General features: G+C 46.2%; 1 protein-coding gene across 1 annotated transcript in view; it reads left to right on the plus strand.

Moving 5' to 3' along the window:
• Positions 1–394: 394 nt before the first annotated feature.
• The window catches only part of LOC120500175 (homeobox protein Hox-D9), a 39236-nt gene continuing 24494 nt past the window's right edge, over positions 395–15136 (plus strand). The window contains exon 1 of the mRNA XM_039704675.1: positions 395–416. Coding sequence (XP_039560609.1) covers positions 395–416 — 22 coding nt within the window. The remainder of the gene's footprint in view (positions 417–15136) is intronic.

A 15136-nucleotide genomic window follows, 5' to 3' on the forward strand; every position in this document is an offset into this window, starting at 1 on the left:
TTTATAAACTTTATTATTTTTTGGAGGGGGCGCAGCCGGCAGGGGAGGGGGCGCAGGCCGGGCAGGGGAGGGGGCGCAGGCCGGGCAGGGGAGGGGGCGCAGCCGGCAGGGGAGGGGGCGCAGGCCGGGCAGGGGAGGGGGCGCAGGCCGGGCAGGGGAGGGGGCGCAGCCGGCAGGGGAGGGGGCGCAGCCGGGGCAGGGCTGTAAACGCCCGCGGCGGCCCCAGCAAAGGCGGGGAGGGCCCGACACCCTCGTAAAGCGCCGGGAAGGAGCCGCGCCGGGGCCGCTCCCCCCTCCCGCTGCCGTTGAACTTGAGACTCGCAAAACCCGGGCCAGAGCAGCGCTAAAAACCGGGCTAAACCGGCTCCCAACCCGGGCTAAAACGGCTGCGATTATGGGGCAAAACAGCTCCGAATGTGGGGCAAAACAGCTGCAAATGTGGGGTAAAACAGCCACAAATATGGGGTAAAACAGCTCCGAATGTGGGGCAAAACAGCTCCGAATGTGGGGTAAAACAGCTGCAAGTCAGGGACAAAACAGCTCCAAATGTGGGGTAAAACAGCTCCAAATGTGGGGCAAAACATCTGCAAATGTGGGGCAAAACAGCTCCGAATGTGGGGTAAAACAGCCACAAATATGGGTTAAAACAGCCGCGAATTTGGGGTAAAACAGCTCCAAATCTGGGGTAAAACAGCTGCAAGTCAGGGACAAAACAGCTCCAAATCTGGGGTAAAACCGGCTCCAAATCTGGGATAAAACAGCCGCGAATCTGGGAAAAAACCAGCTCCGAATTTGGGGTAAAACAGCCACAAATCTGGGTTAAAACAGCTCCGAATCTGGCCTAGAAAAGCCCCCAAACCGGAGGCACAGTGGCACGGAAATCTGGGGAAGAGCAGCCCCAAAACCTGGGTTTAAAAAAAGCCCAAATCTAAAAAACAGCTGCAAATCTGGGAAAAAACCAGCTCCGAATCTGGGGTAAAACATTAACAAATATGGGGTAAAACAGCTCCAAACCTGGGATAAAACAGCCACAAATCTGGGTTAAAACAGCTCCGAATCTGGCCTAGAAAAGCCCCCAAACCGGAGGCACAGTGGCACGGAAATCTGGGGAAGAGCAGCCCCAAAACCTGGGTTTAAAAAAAGCCCAAATCTGGGCTTAAAAAAAGCCAAAACTCGGGAAAGAGCAGCTCCAAAACCTGGGCTAAACCAGAACCAAAACTGGGCTAGATCATCCTAAAATCTGGGCTAAACCAGCCCCAAATCCTGAGCTAAACCAGCCCCAAATCCTGAGCTAAACCAGCCCCAAATCCTGAGCCAAACCAGCCCCAAATCCTGAGCTAAACCAGCCCCAAATCCTGAGCTAAACCAGCCCCAAATCCTGAGCTAAACCAGCCCCAAATCCTGAGCTAAACCAGCCCCAAATCCTGAGCTAAACCAGCCCCAAATCCTGAGCTAAACCAGCCCCAAATCCTGAGCTAAACCAGCCCCAAATCCTGAGCTAAACCAGCCCCAAATCCTGAGCTAAACCAGCCCCAAATCCTGAGCTAAACCAGCCCCAAATCCTGAGCTAAACCAGCCCCAAATCCTGAGCTAAACCAGCCCCAAATCCTGAGCTAAACCAGCCCCAAATCCTGAGCTAAACCAGCCCCAAATCCTGAGCTAAACCAGCCCCAAATCCTGAGCTAAACCACCCCAAACCCCCCATCTCAGGGATGGCCCCACCGCGCCTTTCCCTGCCCCTTTCCCTCCCCCTCCTCTCTTTTGTCCAAGTTCATTCCCAGCGCACAAAGTCTGCCTGGGTTTTTTTTTATTTTTATTTTTTTTAGTTTTATTTCAGGTTTTCCCCCCTCTTTCCCTTTCCCCTTCAAAGGATTTTGTCATTGAACTTGAGCCCGCGCCGTAAACATTCCTGGGCTGTCATTAACGGCGACCCCAGCCTGCTCTGCCTGCCCCGTAAAAGTTCCTTTTTTTTCCCCCTCACCTCGTTTTTTTCCTCAATTCCAGCCCCTAAAACAATCCCAAAATTTCATTTTCCCCTCCCGCCCTCTGCGTCTGTTCAAAATTTGAATTATTGTTGATTTTTCCCCTCGGATTTTTAATGTGCGAGCTGCCCGACGTCACCAAAAGTTCATTTTTTACCCCGTTTTTCCCCAATCCGAGCCCCTAAAATAAACCCAAATATTTCATTTGATTCCTTACAAAAAGGGTCTCCCCTTTTTGTCCCCTCCGTCCATTCCAAATTTGAATTATTGCCGATTTTCCCCGAATTTTTGATGCCACTTCGTCCTTTCAGACCTGAAAACAAACCAGGAGAACTCCTGGAGCCAAATTACGGTTTAAATTTAATTAAATTTCAGCGATAACAACACCGGACATCCGACAAATTTAAAATTCGATATTTAAATAAAACCTTCCAGGCTGTTTTATTTTGACAAACCCGCCTTCAGCTCTGCACAAAGGCGAACCAGATTTGATTTTCCCCCACTGAAATCCATTTTTCCCCCTCTCTCTGCTGGACGATTCCATCGCTTCTCACAAAATTAAAGATTTTTAGGACCCCCAAACCCCCGGAATAAATTTATTATTCACAGCCGCGCTGGCTCCCACCCCACCAGGACCAAACCTCCCAAAACAACCCCAAAAAATCGCTTTTTTTCCTGGCGTTTTTTCCCCGCTGCTGCTCAGAAATCCCATCCAGGGGAGGAATATTTGGATTTTCCGAGCAGGATTTCCGCTGCGTTCCTGGGTTCCCGCTCCGCTCCTGCTGCAGGGCTCCGTGCGCTGAATTTTAATTTCAAAACTCCGCAGTCCGGGGCTGCCGCAACCCGCAGGGAAAAAAAAAATAAAAAAGAAAAGAGGTTTTTTTTTTAAAAAAAAAAAAAGAGGCGTTTTTCAATTCATCTCAGGCGCTCCTCGGGCTTTACTCGGATCAATAAACTCATTTTTTAAACCCCATTTTTTAATTGAAAGGGTGATTAATGAGCGGGCAGAAAGGCGAGGGTGAATATTTGAATTTTGCCGCATTCCGCGGCTTCACTGCGAAAATAAAAACAAAAATAAAATTCGATTCCTCCGCGCGGGAGCCCGGTGGTGAAATCAGGAGAAAAAACCGATTTATTCCTAAAGATTTTCGCCAAAGGATCCCGAAATCCCCGCTGGGAGGGGAAAAAACCCTTTAAAAACCCCAATTTTCCCGAAAATTGGAGAATTTCGGCTGCACCCGAGGTCACCTCGGCAGAAATTTTTCAGTGGCTGTTGGGGTTTTTTTTTCCTTCTAAAGTTGTATTTTAAATTATTATTTATTTAATATTTATTTAATGATTGACTTCATTATTTATTATTCCCTTTAAGACTCATCCCCTTGCTTTTAATTTTAATTGTAATTAATTTTTCAAGGAAGTCTCCGTGCATGGGCTCAGGGATGGTTCCACCCACTGAATAAAACAGCGGAAAAATTGGGTTTTTTTTTCAAACCATTCCACGGTGGTTTTGGTCCTAAAAACCAAAAATCCCCCCCAAAAGCGGCTCGAAAATCGGGATTTTTGTGCCGGGTGAGCAGCTGCTCCTCTCCGGGGTTACCTGGATGGAAATCCATCAAAATTCCCCCAAAATTCCCCCAAAAAGCTCCAGGAAATCGCTCGGTGTGGGGTTTGGGAAAGCTCAAAGGCTCCTCCTGCTCGTTTGGGAGCAAAATAATGGAGAATAAATGAAATAATCGGGACAAAAGCAAGTTTAGGAATAAAGCAGAATATAAAAATAAAACCACATTAAATAAAACAAAAATTAAAATAATTAGAATAGAATAAAATAAAGTATAAGGGTTTAAAAAAATAATTAAATTCCATCAAATAATATAATAAAAAATAAAATAAATACATAACCATAGAATTATTTGATAATATTTATTCTTTTATGCACTTTATCATTTTATACACCTGATTATTGTATGCCCTTTGTTGTTTTATACCCTTTATTATTTTATCAACTTAATCATTTTATACCCTTTACTATTTTACAAACTTCATTGTTTTATACCCTTCATCATTTTATACCCTTTATCACTTTTACCCTTTATTATTTTATACCCTTTATCACTTTTACCCTTTATCATTTTATAAACTTTATTATTTTTTGTCACCGTCTCGTGCCTTCTCCCCTTTTTCGGGATTTCTTTGGGATTTATTCAGGGTTTATTCGGGATTTATTTGGGATTCATTCAAGATTTATTCCGGATTTATTCGGGATTCATTCAGGATTTATTCGGGATTTATTCAGGATTTATTCGGGATTTATTTGGGATTTATTCAGGGTTTATTCAGGATTTATTTGGGATTTATTCAGGGTTTATTCAGGATTTATTTGGGATTTATTCAGGATTCATTCAAGATTTATTCTCTTTATCCAACAGGAAAAGCTCGGCTCACTGGAGGGAAGGAGAGGGGCTGGGAGTGGGGCTGGGAATGGGGATGGGAATGGGAATGGGAATGGGAATGGGAAACTGGGAATGGGAATGGGATGGGAATGGGGATGGGGATGGGAATGGGAATGGGGATGGGGATGGGAATGGGGATGGGGATGGGAAACTGGGAATGGGAAATGGGAACGGGGATGGGAATGGGAATGGAAATGGGGATGGGGCTGGGAATGGGGATGGGAATGGGAGAGATCATCCTGGGAATGAGGATGGGAGCGATCCCGGTGCTCCCCCGGGAACATCCCGGGAATGGGATCCAGGGATCAGCCCGGGAATGGGATCCAGGGATCAGCCCGGGAATGGGATCCAGGGATCTCCTTCTCTCCACCCAGCTGAGCTTTTCCCGCTGGATAAAGAGAATAAATCCTGAATAAATCCGGAATGAATCCCGAATGAATGGGGATCGGATCCAGGGAACATCCCGGGAATGGGATCCAGAGAATATCCCGGGAATGGGATCCAGGGATCAGCCCGGGAATGGGATCCCAGAGGGTTCAGGGGCTGGGCGTGCCTGGAATCGCGGGAAACAGGATTGGGAATGGCCTGAGGGACCTTCCCTTCCCTTCCCTTCCCTTCCCTTCCCTTCCCTTCCCTTCCCTTCCCTTCCCTTCCCGGAATGGCCTGAGGGACCTTCCCTTCCCTTCCCTTCCCTTCCCTTCCCTTTTTTACCCAATTTCCCCCAATTTTTTTATTTTTCGCCCCAATTCATCCAGGCTGTTCCCCCCGCTCTGGATTTCTCCAAACCCACACGAAAAACGCCGATTTTGGCTCCTCCTTCGGCCCCGGGATCACTTTCCCACCTGTGTCCCCGGCGCTCATAAATCCCAATTTCTTTCCCATCCCTCCCGATTTTCCTCAGGGGTTTTCTCTTGGATGCTGGGAACGCTCAACTTCCCCAGCCAGCAGCACGCAAAAAAAATATCCAATTTTTGCCCGGTTTGTAATTTTGTTTTAATTTTTAACGCACCTCGGTGCCTCCAGCTCTGTGACAAAGAGGGAGCACGCCAAAAAAAACCGCGTTTTTTGGCCAATTTGTAAATTTTAAACACACCTCGGTGCCAAAAAAAAACATTTTTGGCCGATTTGTAATTTCTAAATATATTTTTAACACACCTCGATGCCAGTAAAACCCCAATTTTTGGCCGATTTGTAATTTTTAAAGGTATTTTTAACAGACCTCGGTGCGTCCAGGTTCCTGACAAAGCAGCCGTGGTGGGAGCATGCAAAAAAAAATCAGATTTTTTGGCCAATTTGTAAATTTTAAAGGTAATTTTAACGCACCTCGGTGCCAAACCCCCAATTTTTGGCCAATTTGTAAAATTTAAAGGTATTTTTAACGCGTTTCTGTGCCAAACCCCCCGATTTTGGCGGATTTGTGGATTTCAAGGTATTTTTAACACAGCTCTGTGCCAAAAAATCCGATTTTTGGCGGATTTGTAAATTTTAAAGGGGTGGGAAAGGATGGGAAAGGGATGGAAAAAGAGGGAAAATTGTGGGAAAGGGATGAGAAAGGGATGGAAAATGATGGGAATGGGATGGGAAAGGATGGAAAAGGGGTGGGAAAGGACGGGAAAGGGATGGAAAATAATGGGAATGGGATGGAAAAGGAGGGAAAGGGATGGGAAAGGATGGGAATGGGATAGGAAAGGGATGGAAAATGGATAGAAAATGCTGGGAAAGAGATAGGAAAGGAATGGGAATGGGATGGGAAATGATGGGAAAGGGATGGGATGGGAAAAGATGGGAAATGCTGGAAAAGGGATGGAAAATGCTGGAAAAGGGATGGAAAATAATGGGAAAGGGTTGGGAATGGGATGGCAAAGGCTGTGTGCGACACCCCGAATGTCCGTGGGGTCACCCCAAACCCTGCGGGGTCCCCGGTCCCTCCCCCCGGAGCTCTCCGCGGTGCTGCCCCGGCCCGGAACCGGCAGAGCCTCGGGGGGGGAAACCCAAATTCCATCGATTGTCCCCGTTCCCCCTGTGAAAAACCCCAAATTCCATCGATTGTCCCCGTTTCCCCTGTGGAAAAACCCAAATTCCATCGATTGTCCCCGTCCCCCTGTGGAAACCCCAAAATTCCATCGATTGTCCCCGTTCCCCCTGTGGAAAAAAAAACAAATTCCATCGATTATCCCCGTTCCCCCTGTGGAAAAACCCCAAAATTCCATCGATTGTCCCCTTTCCCCCTGTGAAAAACCCCAAATCGCACCGATTGTCCCCGCTCCGCCACCGCGGGACTCGCGTCTCTGCCATTTACCTGAGAAAAAAAATAAAAATTCCATTTATTGTCCCGGTTCTGCCACAGGGAACGCGAGTCTCTGCCATTTACCTGTAAAAAAAAAATAAAAATTCCATTTATTGTCCCGGTTCTGCCACAGGGAGCGCGAGTCTCTGCCATTTACCTGCGGAAAAACCCAAATTGGATTTCTTGTCCCTGCTCGGCCGCCGCGGGACGCGGTCCCCGAGCATTTCCCTGTGAACAGAAAAAATCCGGATTACATTTGTTGTTCCTGTTCTGGCACCGCGGGGCCCGAGCCGCGAGCATTTCCTGCTGGAAAGAACAAAATCAGATTTATTGTTCCTGTTCCGCCACCGCGGGGCTCGGTCCGGGAGCGTTTCCTGGTGCTCCTGGTCATTTTTAATTCTGGCTTAATTTTAATTAATTTTATTTTAAATGCAGCTTAATTTTAAATTATGTTTATTTTTAATTCTGGCTTCTTTTAAATTCAGTTTCTTTTTAATTCAGTTTCTTTTCAATTCTGCTCATTTTAAATTCAGTTTATTTTAAATTCTGCCCATTTTAAATTCAGTTTATTTTAAATTCAGTTTTTTTTAAATTCAGTTTCTTCTAAATTCAGTTTCTTTTAAACTCAGTTTCTTTTTAATTCACTTTATTTTTAATTCTGTTTCTTTTAAATTCAGTTTATTTTAAATTCAGTTTATTTTAAATTCAGTTTATTTTAAATTCAGTTTATTTTTAATTCAGTTTCTTTTAAACTCAGTTTCTTTTTAATTCACTTTATTTTTAATTCTGTTTCTTTTTAATTCACTTTATTTTAAATTCAGCTTATTTTTACTTCAGTTCTTTTCCCTTTTCGATGAAATCCGCCCCGTTTTACCCACCCCAAACTCCCGGGGCTCTGCCCCATCTGCCTTTCCCATTTCAGCACTTTTCCCATGAAAATTTCCCAGAAATTTGAGCTTTTGCCGGAAGGAGCCGCGAAACCCCCGCGAGCATCCCCGGCTCGGCTCAGCCCAGCCGGGATTGCCCTCTCCTGGAGGGCGGCGGATTCGCACCCCAAAATCCCAAAAAACTTCTTTGGGGATGGAATTCGCATCCCAAAATCCCAAAATCCTTCTTTGGGACAGGAATTCCCATCCCAAAATCCCAAAATCCTTCTTTGGGGCAGGAATTCCCACCCCAAAATCCCCAAATCCTTCTTTGGGACAGGAATTCCCACCCCAAAATCCCAAAATCCTTCTTTGGGGCTGGAATTCCCACCCCAAAATCCCAAAATCCTTCTTTGGGGCTGGAATTCGCATCCCAAAATCCCAAAATCCTTCTTTGGGGCTGGAATTCCCACCCCAAAATCCCAAAAATCCTTCTTTGGGACAGGAATTCCCACCCCAAAATCCCAAAATCCTTCTTTGGGGCAGGAATTCCCACCCCAAAATCCCAAAATCCTTCTTTGGGACAGGAATTCCCATCCCAAAATCCCAAAATCCTTCTCTGGGGCTGGAATTCCCACCCCAAAATCCCCAAAACCCTTCCTTAAGGCCGGAATTCCCACACCTGCAGAAATTAGGAAATTCCCATCCCAAAAACCCAAAACCCCCTCAATTTAGGGCTGGAATTGCCAGCCCGAAAATTATTTATTTCAACAAAAATTGTATTCAATAAATAAAATTTATTAAAATAAAAGAAATTCATTTATGAATACAGATATTTCCTGAAATGAAATTCCCATTTTCCAGCAGCTCAGGAGCTTTCTGACCCCGGCTCGGGAGATTTCCGTGCCCGAAACCTGAATTTCCTGCCCTTTTCCCCAGAAATGGGAGGGAATTCCCTCTTTGCCCGCCGGCCCCGAGCTCCTCCGGCTCTGGGTTAATTGCGGCGCGTTAATTAGCCGAGCCCGGGGCTCCCTCTAGCGCCGCTCGGTCCTTCCCGGCCCTTCCCACCATTCCCGAGCCTTTTCCAGGTCTGGGATGGGGCAGGAAAACCCCCCCAAGGCCCTCTCTGGGGGGATTTATTACAAACCTTGGAAAATCCTGAATTTCCAGCCCCTCCTGCGCTCCTAACCCTTTTTCCCTTTTTTCCTTTTTTTCTTTTTTTTCCTTTTTTTCCTTTTTTCCTTTTTTTCCTTTTTTTAAAATTTTTTCGGGTTTTTTTCCTTTTTTCTTTTTTTTCCTTTTTTTCCTTTCTTTCCTTTTTTCCTTTTTTCTTTTTTCCTTTTATTCTTTTTTCCTTTTTTCCTTTTTTCTTTTTTCCTTTTTTTCCTTTTTTTTCCCCTTTTTTCCTTTTCTTCATTTTTTCCTTTTTTCCCTTTCTTTCCTTTTTTCCTTTTTTTCCTTTTTTTTTAATTTTTTCCTTTTTTTCATTTTTTCCTTTTTTTCCTTTTTTTCATTTTTTCCTTTTTTTCCTTTTTTCCTTTTTTCCTTTTTTCCCTTTTTCCTTTTTTTCCTTTTTCCTTTTTTCCTTTTTTAATTTTTTCCTTTTTTTTCCCTTTTTTTCCTTTTTTTCCCTTTTTTCCTTTTCTTCATTTTTTCCTTTTTTCCTTTTTTTCCCTTTTTTCCCTTTTTTTCCCTTTTTTCCCTTTTTTCCCTTTTTTTCCCTTTTGCCCTTTTTTCCCTTTTTTCCCTTTCTTTCCTTTCTTTCCTTTTTTTCCTTTTCTCCCTTTTTCCCCCAGAAGATTCCCAGCGCCGGGGCCTCCGGAGCAATAAACCCCGGGGCTGTGGCTGCCGCCCCCCTCAGGTATGCATCCCACAATTCCGGAGCTAAACTGATTTTTTTTTTTTCCCAAATTCCCCTTTTTCCGTGAGTTTTCCCTCCCTCGGCCCGCGGCAGACGCGCCTCGAGTTTCAGCCCCCCCAGACCGTGACCCCAAGGTCAGACGTCTCTAATCCCAAAAAAAACATCCCCGAGTCCGTCTGTCCCGAAATTCCTCGGCACCGATCCCTCCCCCTCCCCCTCCCCTCCCCCTCCTCGAAAGGGGAAGAAAAGGGAAAAAAAAAATCCCGGCGCATTAATAAAAATAATCTATGAGGGGCAGCTCGGGGGTGGGGAGAGCCCTCGAAGGAGAGGAGAGACCTTAAAAGGCCCCGCTCAGGCAGGACGGGACCAAACGGGCCGGGACCTCCCTCGGACCCGGGCTCGGGGTCGTTTCGGGGTTTTTTAATTTGATTCTGGGGTTTTTAACTTTATTTTGGGGATTTTTTGTTTCGTTTTGGGGTTTTTAATTTTATTTTGAGGATTTTTTGCCGCCCCCCTCAGGTATGCATCCCACAATTCCGGAGCTAAACTGATTTGGGTTTTTTTTCCCCAAATTCCCCTTTTTCCGTGAGTTTTCCCTCCCTCGGCCCGCGGCAGACGCGCCTCGAGTTTCAGCCCCCCCAGACCGTGACCCCAAGGTCAGACGTCTCTAATCCCAAAAAAAACATCCCCGAGTCCGTCTGTCCCGAAATTCCTCGGCACCGATCCCTCCCCCTCCCCCTCCCCTCCCCCTCCGGTTTCCCTGTGGGGTTGGCAATTCCCGGCCGGGTTTTTGGGGTCCCCGCAGCTCCTGCCCCATTTTCTGGGATTTCCTTTCCCAGTTTTGCTTTTTCCCCTCTGCAGATCCACTCGGGCCCTCGATTCCGTTAATTAAGCCCGTAATTAGATGGACCCTGCCCGAAGCCGCTCGAGGCTCTGGCCCCAAATTCCCTTTGGGAGGACAAAGGGCAGAGCCCGGATCCACCCGGGATTTCCGATCCTCGGCACACCCGGGACAAGCTCGGGGGGCTCCCCCCTTCCCGGCCATCCCAAGGATCCCAAAAACCCCAAAAAAACCCCAAAAAAACCCCCAAAAAAACCCCAAAATCCCCGCTGGGATCCCAGCGCGCTCCGGGCGCTCCCAAGGCCAGGCCTGGAGCAGCTCTAGGCTCGAGGTTTGGGGTTTGGGGTTTAAGCTCGGCCTAAACCCGGGCGAAAGCGGCCCGGGGAGAGGGACGGGAGGGAACGGGACGGGCTTTGTCCCGGGATGGGACGGGCTTTGTCCCGGGATGGGACGGGCTTTGTCCCGGGATGGGACGGGCTTTGTCCCGGGATGGGACGGAGCTTTGTCCTGGAATGGAATGGGATTTTATCCGGGAGTGGGGTGGAATTTTGTCCCGAAATGGGACGGGATTTTATCCCGCAATGGGACGGAGCTTTGTCCTGGAATGGGACGGGATTTTATCCCGAGAGTGGGACGGGATTTTATCCCGGGATGGGACGGGATTTATCTGGGAGTGGGGCGGAACTTTATCCGGGAGTGGGACAGAGCTTTGTCCCGGGAATGCGGCGGAGCTTTGTCCCGGGATGGGATGGAATTTTGTCCGTGAGTGAGACGGAGCTTTGTCCTGGAATGGGACGGGATTTTATCCCGAGAGTGGGACGGGATTTATCTGGGAGTGGGGTGGAATTTTGTCCCGAAATGGGACGGGATTTTATCCCGGGATGGGACGGAGCTTTGTCCCAGAACGGGACGGGATTTTATCCCGAAAGTGGGACGGGATTTATCTGGGAGTGGGGTGGAACTTTACCCGGGAGTGGGACAGAGCTTTGTCCCGGGAATGCGGCGGAGCTTTGTCCCGGGATGGGATGGAATTTTGTCCGTGAGTGAGGCGGAATTTTGTCCCGGGGAATGGGACGGAACTTTATCCGGAGTGGGACGGAATTTTACCTGGGAGCGGGACGGGACTTTGTCCCGGGAGTGGCACGGGACTTTGTCCCGGGAGTGGCACGGGACTTTGTCCCAGGAGTGGCACGGGACTTTGTCCCGGGCTCGTAAAAAGTTCTCCCGGGCGGTTTCGGGCCCGCGGGCTGGGAGTGACTTTTACGAGCGGGGTTTGGCTCTTGTCCAGGGCTGCCGCCTGCCCTTTTCCCTGACGGGAGCTCGGGGTGTTTTCCTTCGCTTTTCCAACGAGCTGATTTTTGAGAGTTAAAATTAAAAAAAAAAAAAAAAATTAAATAATCAAATTTCTTTTTAAAAGTCAAAAATTAAAAGAAAAAAAAATAAAATAAAAAAGGCCCCTTTTAGCCGAGACACCCTAAATTTTAATCCGGGCTTTTCCCTTGATTCCTCTCCGTGCTTTTCTCCCAAACTCCTGAAATTCCCACCCCGGGATTTCCCTTCTTTCCTCCCCGTTCTCCCTCCGCAGTTCCCGCCGGCCCCGGGAACGGGACGGGAGCAAATGCCGGCAGCGGGGTCGCGGCGGGACCGTCCCGGTTTGTCCCCGCTTTGTCCCCCTGTCCCGGTTTGTCCCCCTGTCCCGGTTTGTCCCTCAATCCCGGGTTTATCTCTATCCTCTCAGTCTCGGTTTATCCCCTCAATACTGGTTTATCCTCCCGGTCCCGGTTTGTCCCTCAATCCCGGGTTTATCTCTCAGTCCCGGTTTTTCCCCTGTCCCGGGTTTATCCCCTGTCCCTGTTTATCCCCCCTGTCCCGGTTTGTCCCTCAATCCCGGGTTTATCTCTCAGTCCCGGTTTTTCCCCTGTCCCGGGTTTATCCCCTGTCCCTGTTTATCCCCCCTGTCCCGGTTTGTCCCTCAATCCCGGGTTCATCTCCCCTGTCCCGGTTTTTCCCCTGTCCCAGTTTTTCCCCTCAATCCCGGGTTTATCTCTCAGTCCCGGTTCATCTCCCCTGTCCCGGTTTATCCCCCCTGTCCCGGTTTGTCCCTCAATCCCGGGTTCATCTCCCCTGTCCCGGTTTTTCCCCTGTCCCGGTTTTCCCCCCCTGTCCCGGTTTGTCCCTCAATCCCGGTTTTTCCCCTGTCCCGGTTTTTCCCCTGTCCCGGGTCGTCCCCTCGGTGCCATCCGGGCCCGGGATCCGCAAAGCGGGGCCGGGCTCGGGAAATCCCCGCGGGCAGCGCCGGGAGGGGAAGGCGGGGTCTAATTAATGATTTAATGAAGGGATTTAATGAAGGAACGAGGGACGCGGCTGGGAGAGGAGAGGGGAGGAGAGCGGGACACAAAACTGGGGGGAAATCGGGAAAATTCGGGAAAAAGGAGAGGAATTCACGGGGAGAGGATCGGGAGCGGGCAGAGGGAGCCGGGGGTGGAAAAAAAGGGGGGGGAAAAGGGAAAAAATGGAACAAAAATGGAAAATAATAGGAAAAATTAGAAAATAAAGGGGGAAAATTGGAAAATAATAATGGGAAATAATGGAAAAGGGATGGGGAGAAAAGGGGAAAATGGAACAAAAATGGAAAATAATGGAAAAAATAGAAAATAATGGAAAAATTGGAAAATAATGGGAAATAATGGAAAAGGGATGGAAAAGAGATGGGAAATAATGGGAAATAATGGGAAATAGTGGGAAATAGTGGGAAATAGTGGGAAAGGGATGGAAAATAATGGAAAAGAGATGGGACAGTGATGTGAACGGGTTGGGAAAGGGGTGGAAGAGGGATGGGGAAAGGCCCTGAAAAAGGGCTGGGAAAAATGATGGGAAAGGATTGGGAAAGGCCTAAAAAAGGGTCTGGAAAAGGGATGGGAAAAACTGGAAAAGGACCCTGGAAAATGGGCTGGAAAAGGGTGGGAAAAATGATGGAAAAGGGCTGGGAAAGGGCTAAAAAGGGGCCTGGAAAAGGGATGGGAAAGGCTGCAAAATCCCCAAAATCCCCAAATCCCAAAATCCCCAAACCCCCAAATCCCAAAATCCCCAAAATCCCCAAATCCCAAAATCCCCCAAATCCCAAAATCCCCAAATCCCCCAAATCCCCAAAATCCCCAAATCCCCAAATCCCCAAAATCCCCAAATCCCCAAAATCCCCAATTCCTCAAAATTTCCCTCAAAAATGGGAAATTTCAATTCAAACTGAGCAGGGAGGGGCTGCAGGTGTGTTTATATTAAATAAAAATCCCTCAAAGACAGGAAATTTCAAATAAAACGCATCAGGGAGGGGCTGTGGGGTTTTACATTAAATAAAATCCCCTCAAAAATGGGAAATTTCAATTAAAACGCATCAGGGAGGGGCTGTGGGGGTTTTATGTGAAATAAAATCCTCCCAAAAAGGGAATTTCCCGTTAAATCCGGGCCGGGGGTTGGGCCGGGCTTTGTTAGACCCGGATTGGGCCGAGCCGGGACCGCCCCCATCCCGCCCCTCCCCCGGGTTTGGGGGAGGGTCCGGAGCCCCCACCCCAAAATCGGAATTTCCGCCTGGAAAAGGGGCTGGAACCGCCCGGAGCGCGGGGTCGGAGACGCGCCGGGAACGCTCCTGCTTCTTGGGGTTTTTAATTTAATTTAATTAATTTAATTTAATGTAATGTAATGTAATTTAATGTAATTTAATTTAATTTAATTTATTGTAATTTTTTAAGATTTATTTTCTATAGTTTATTTCATGTGTTTGTATTTTAATTTTTTAATACATATATTTATTTTAATTATTTTCTTTTATTTTACCTTGGTTTATTTTTTATATATTTTATTTCACGTATTTCTATTCATTTCATTTATATATTTTTTTATTTATTTTATTTTCTGTCACGTATTTTTATTTTATTTTAATTTTAAATACTTTTATTTTATTTTATTTTATTTTATTTTATTTTATTTTATTTTATTTTATTTTATTTTATTTTATTTTATTTTATTTTACTTTATTTTCCTTTAAATGTAATGTAATGTAATTTAATGTAATTTAATTTAATTTAATTTATTGTAATTTTTTAAGATTTATTTTCTATAGTTTATTTCATGTGTTTGTATTTTAATTTTTTAATACATATATTTATTTTAATTATTTTCTTTTATTTTACCTTGGTTTATTTTTTATATATTTTATTTCACGTATTTCTATTCATTTCATTTATATATTTTTTTATTTATTTTATTTTCTGTCACGTATTTTTATTTTATTTTAATTTTAAATACTTTTATTTTATTTTATTTTATTTTATTTTATTTTATTTTATTTTACTTTATTTTCCTTTATTTTATTTTTTAAATTTAATTTGATTTGATTTGATTTTACTCTCTCTTTTTTTCCCTTTCCCTTTATTCTACTTTCCGAGGCCGGGCCCAGCGCTCGGAGGTGCCTGAACCGAACCAATAAAAACCGCGGCCCCGCCGTAAAAATCGCGGATTTTTACAGCCGAGAAGGAAAAAGGAGCAAAAGGAGCCAAAGGAGCCAAAGGAGCCGGAATTGGGGCGGGGGCGGCGGAGGCGTCAAAACAGAACCAAAAACAGCGCCGGCGGAAAAATGCTCTGCCTTTTTCCCCTTTTTTCCCCTTTTTTCCCCTTTTTTCCCCTTTTTTCCCTTTTCCCCCCTTTTTTCCCCTTTTTTTCCCCCTTGTTTTCCCCTTTTTTCCACTTTTTTTCCTCTTTTTCCCCTTTTTTCCCCCTTTTCCCCCCTTTTCCCCCCTTTTCCCCCTTTTTTTTCCATTTTTTCCCCTTTTTTCCCGTTTTTTCCCTTGGTTTT

Source organism: Passer montanus, unplaced genomic scaffold (genome assembly GCF_014805655.1).
Source record: "Passer montanus isolate IOZ18808 unplaced genomic scaffold, ASM1480565v1 scaffold179, whole genome shotgun sequence".
Taxonomy (NCBI): Eukaryota; Metazoa; Chordata; class Aves; order Passeriformes; family Passeridae; genus Passer; species Passer montanus.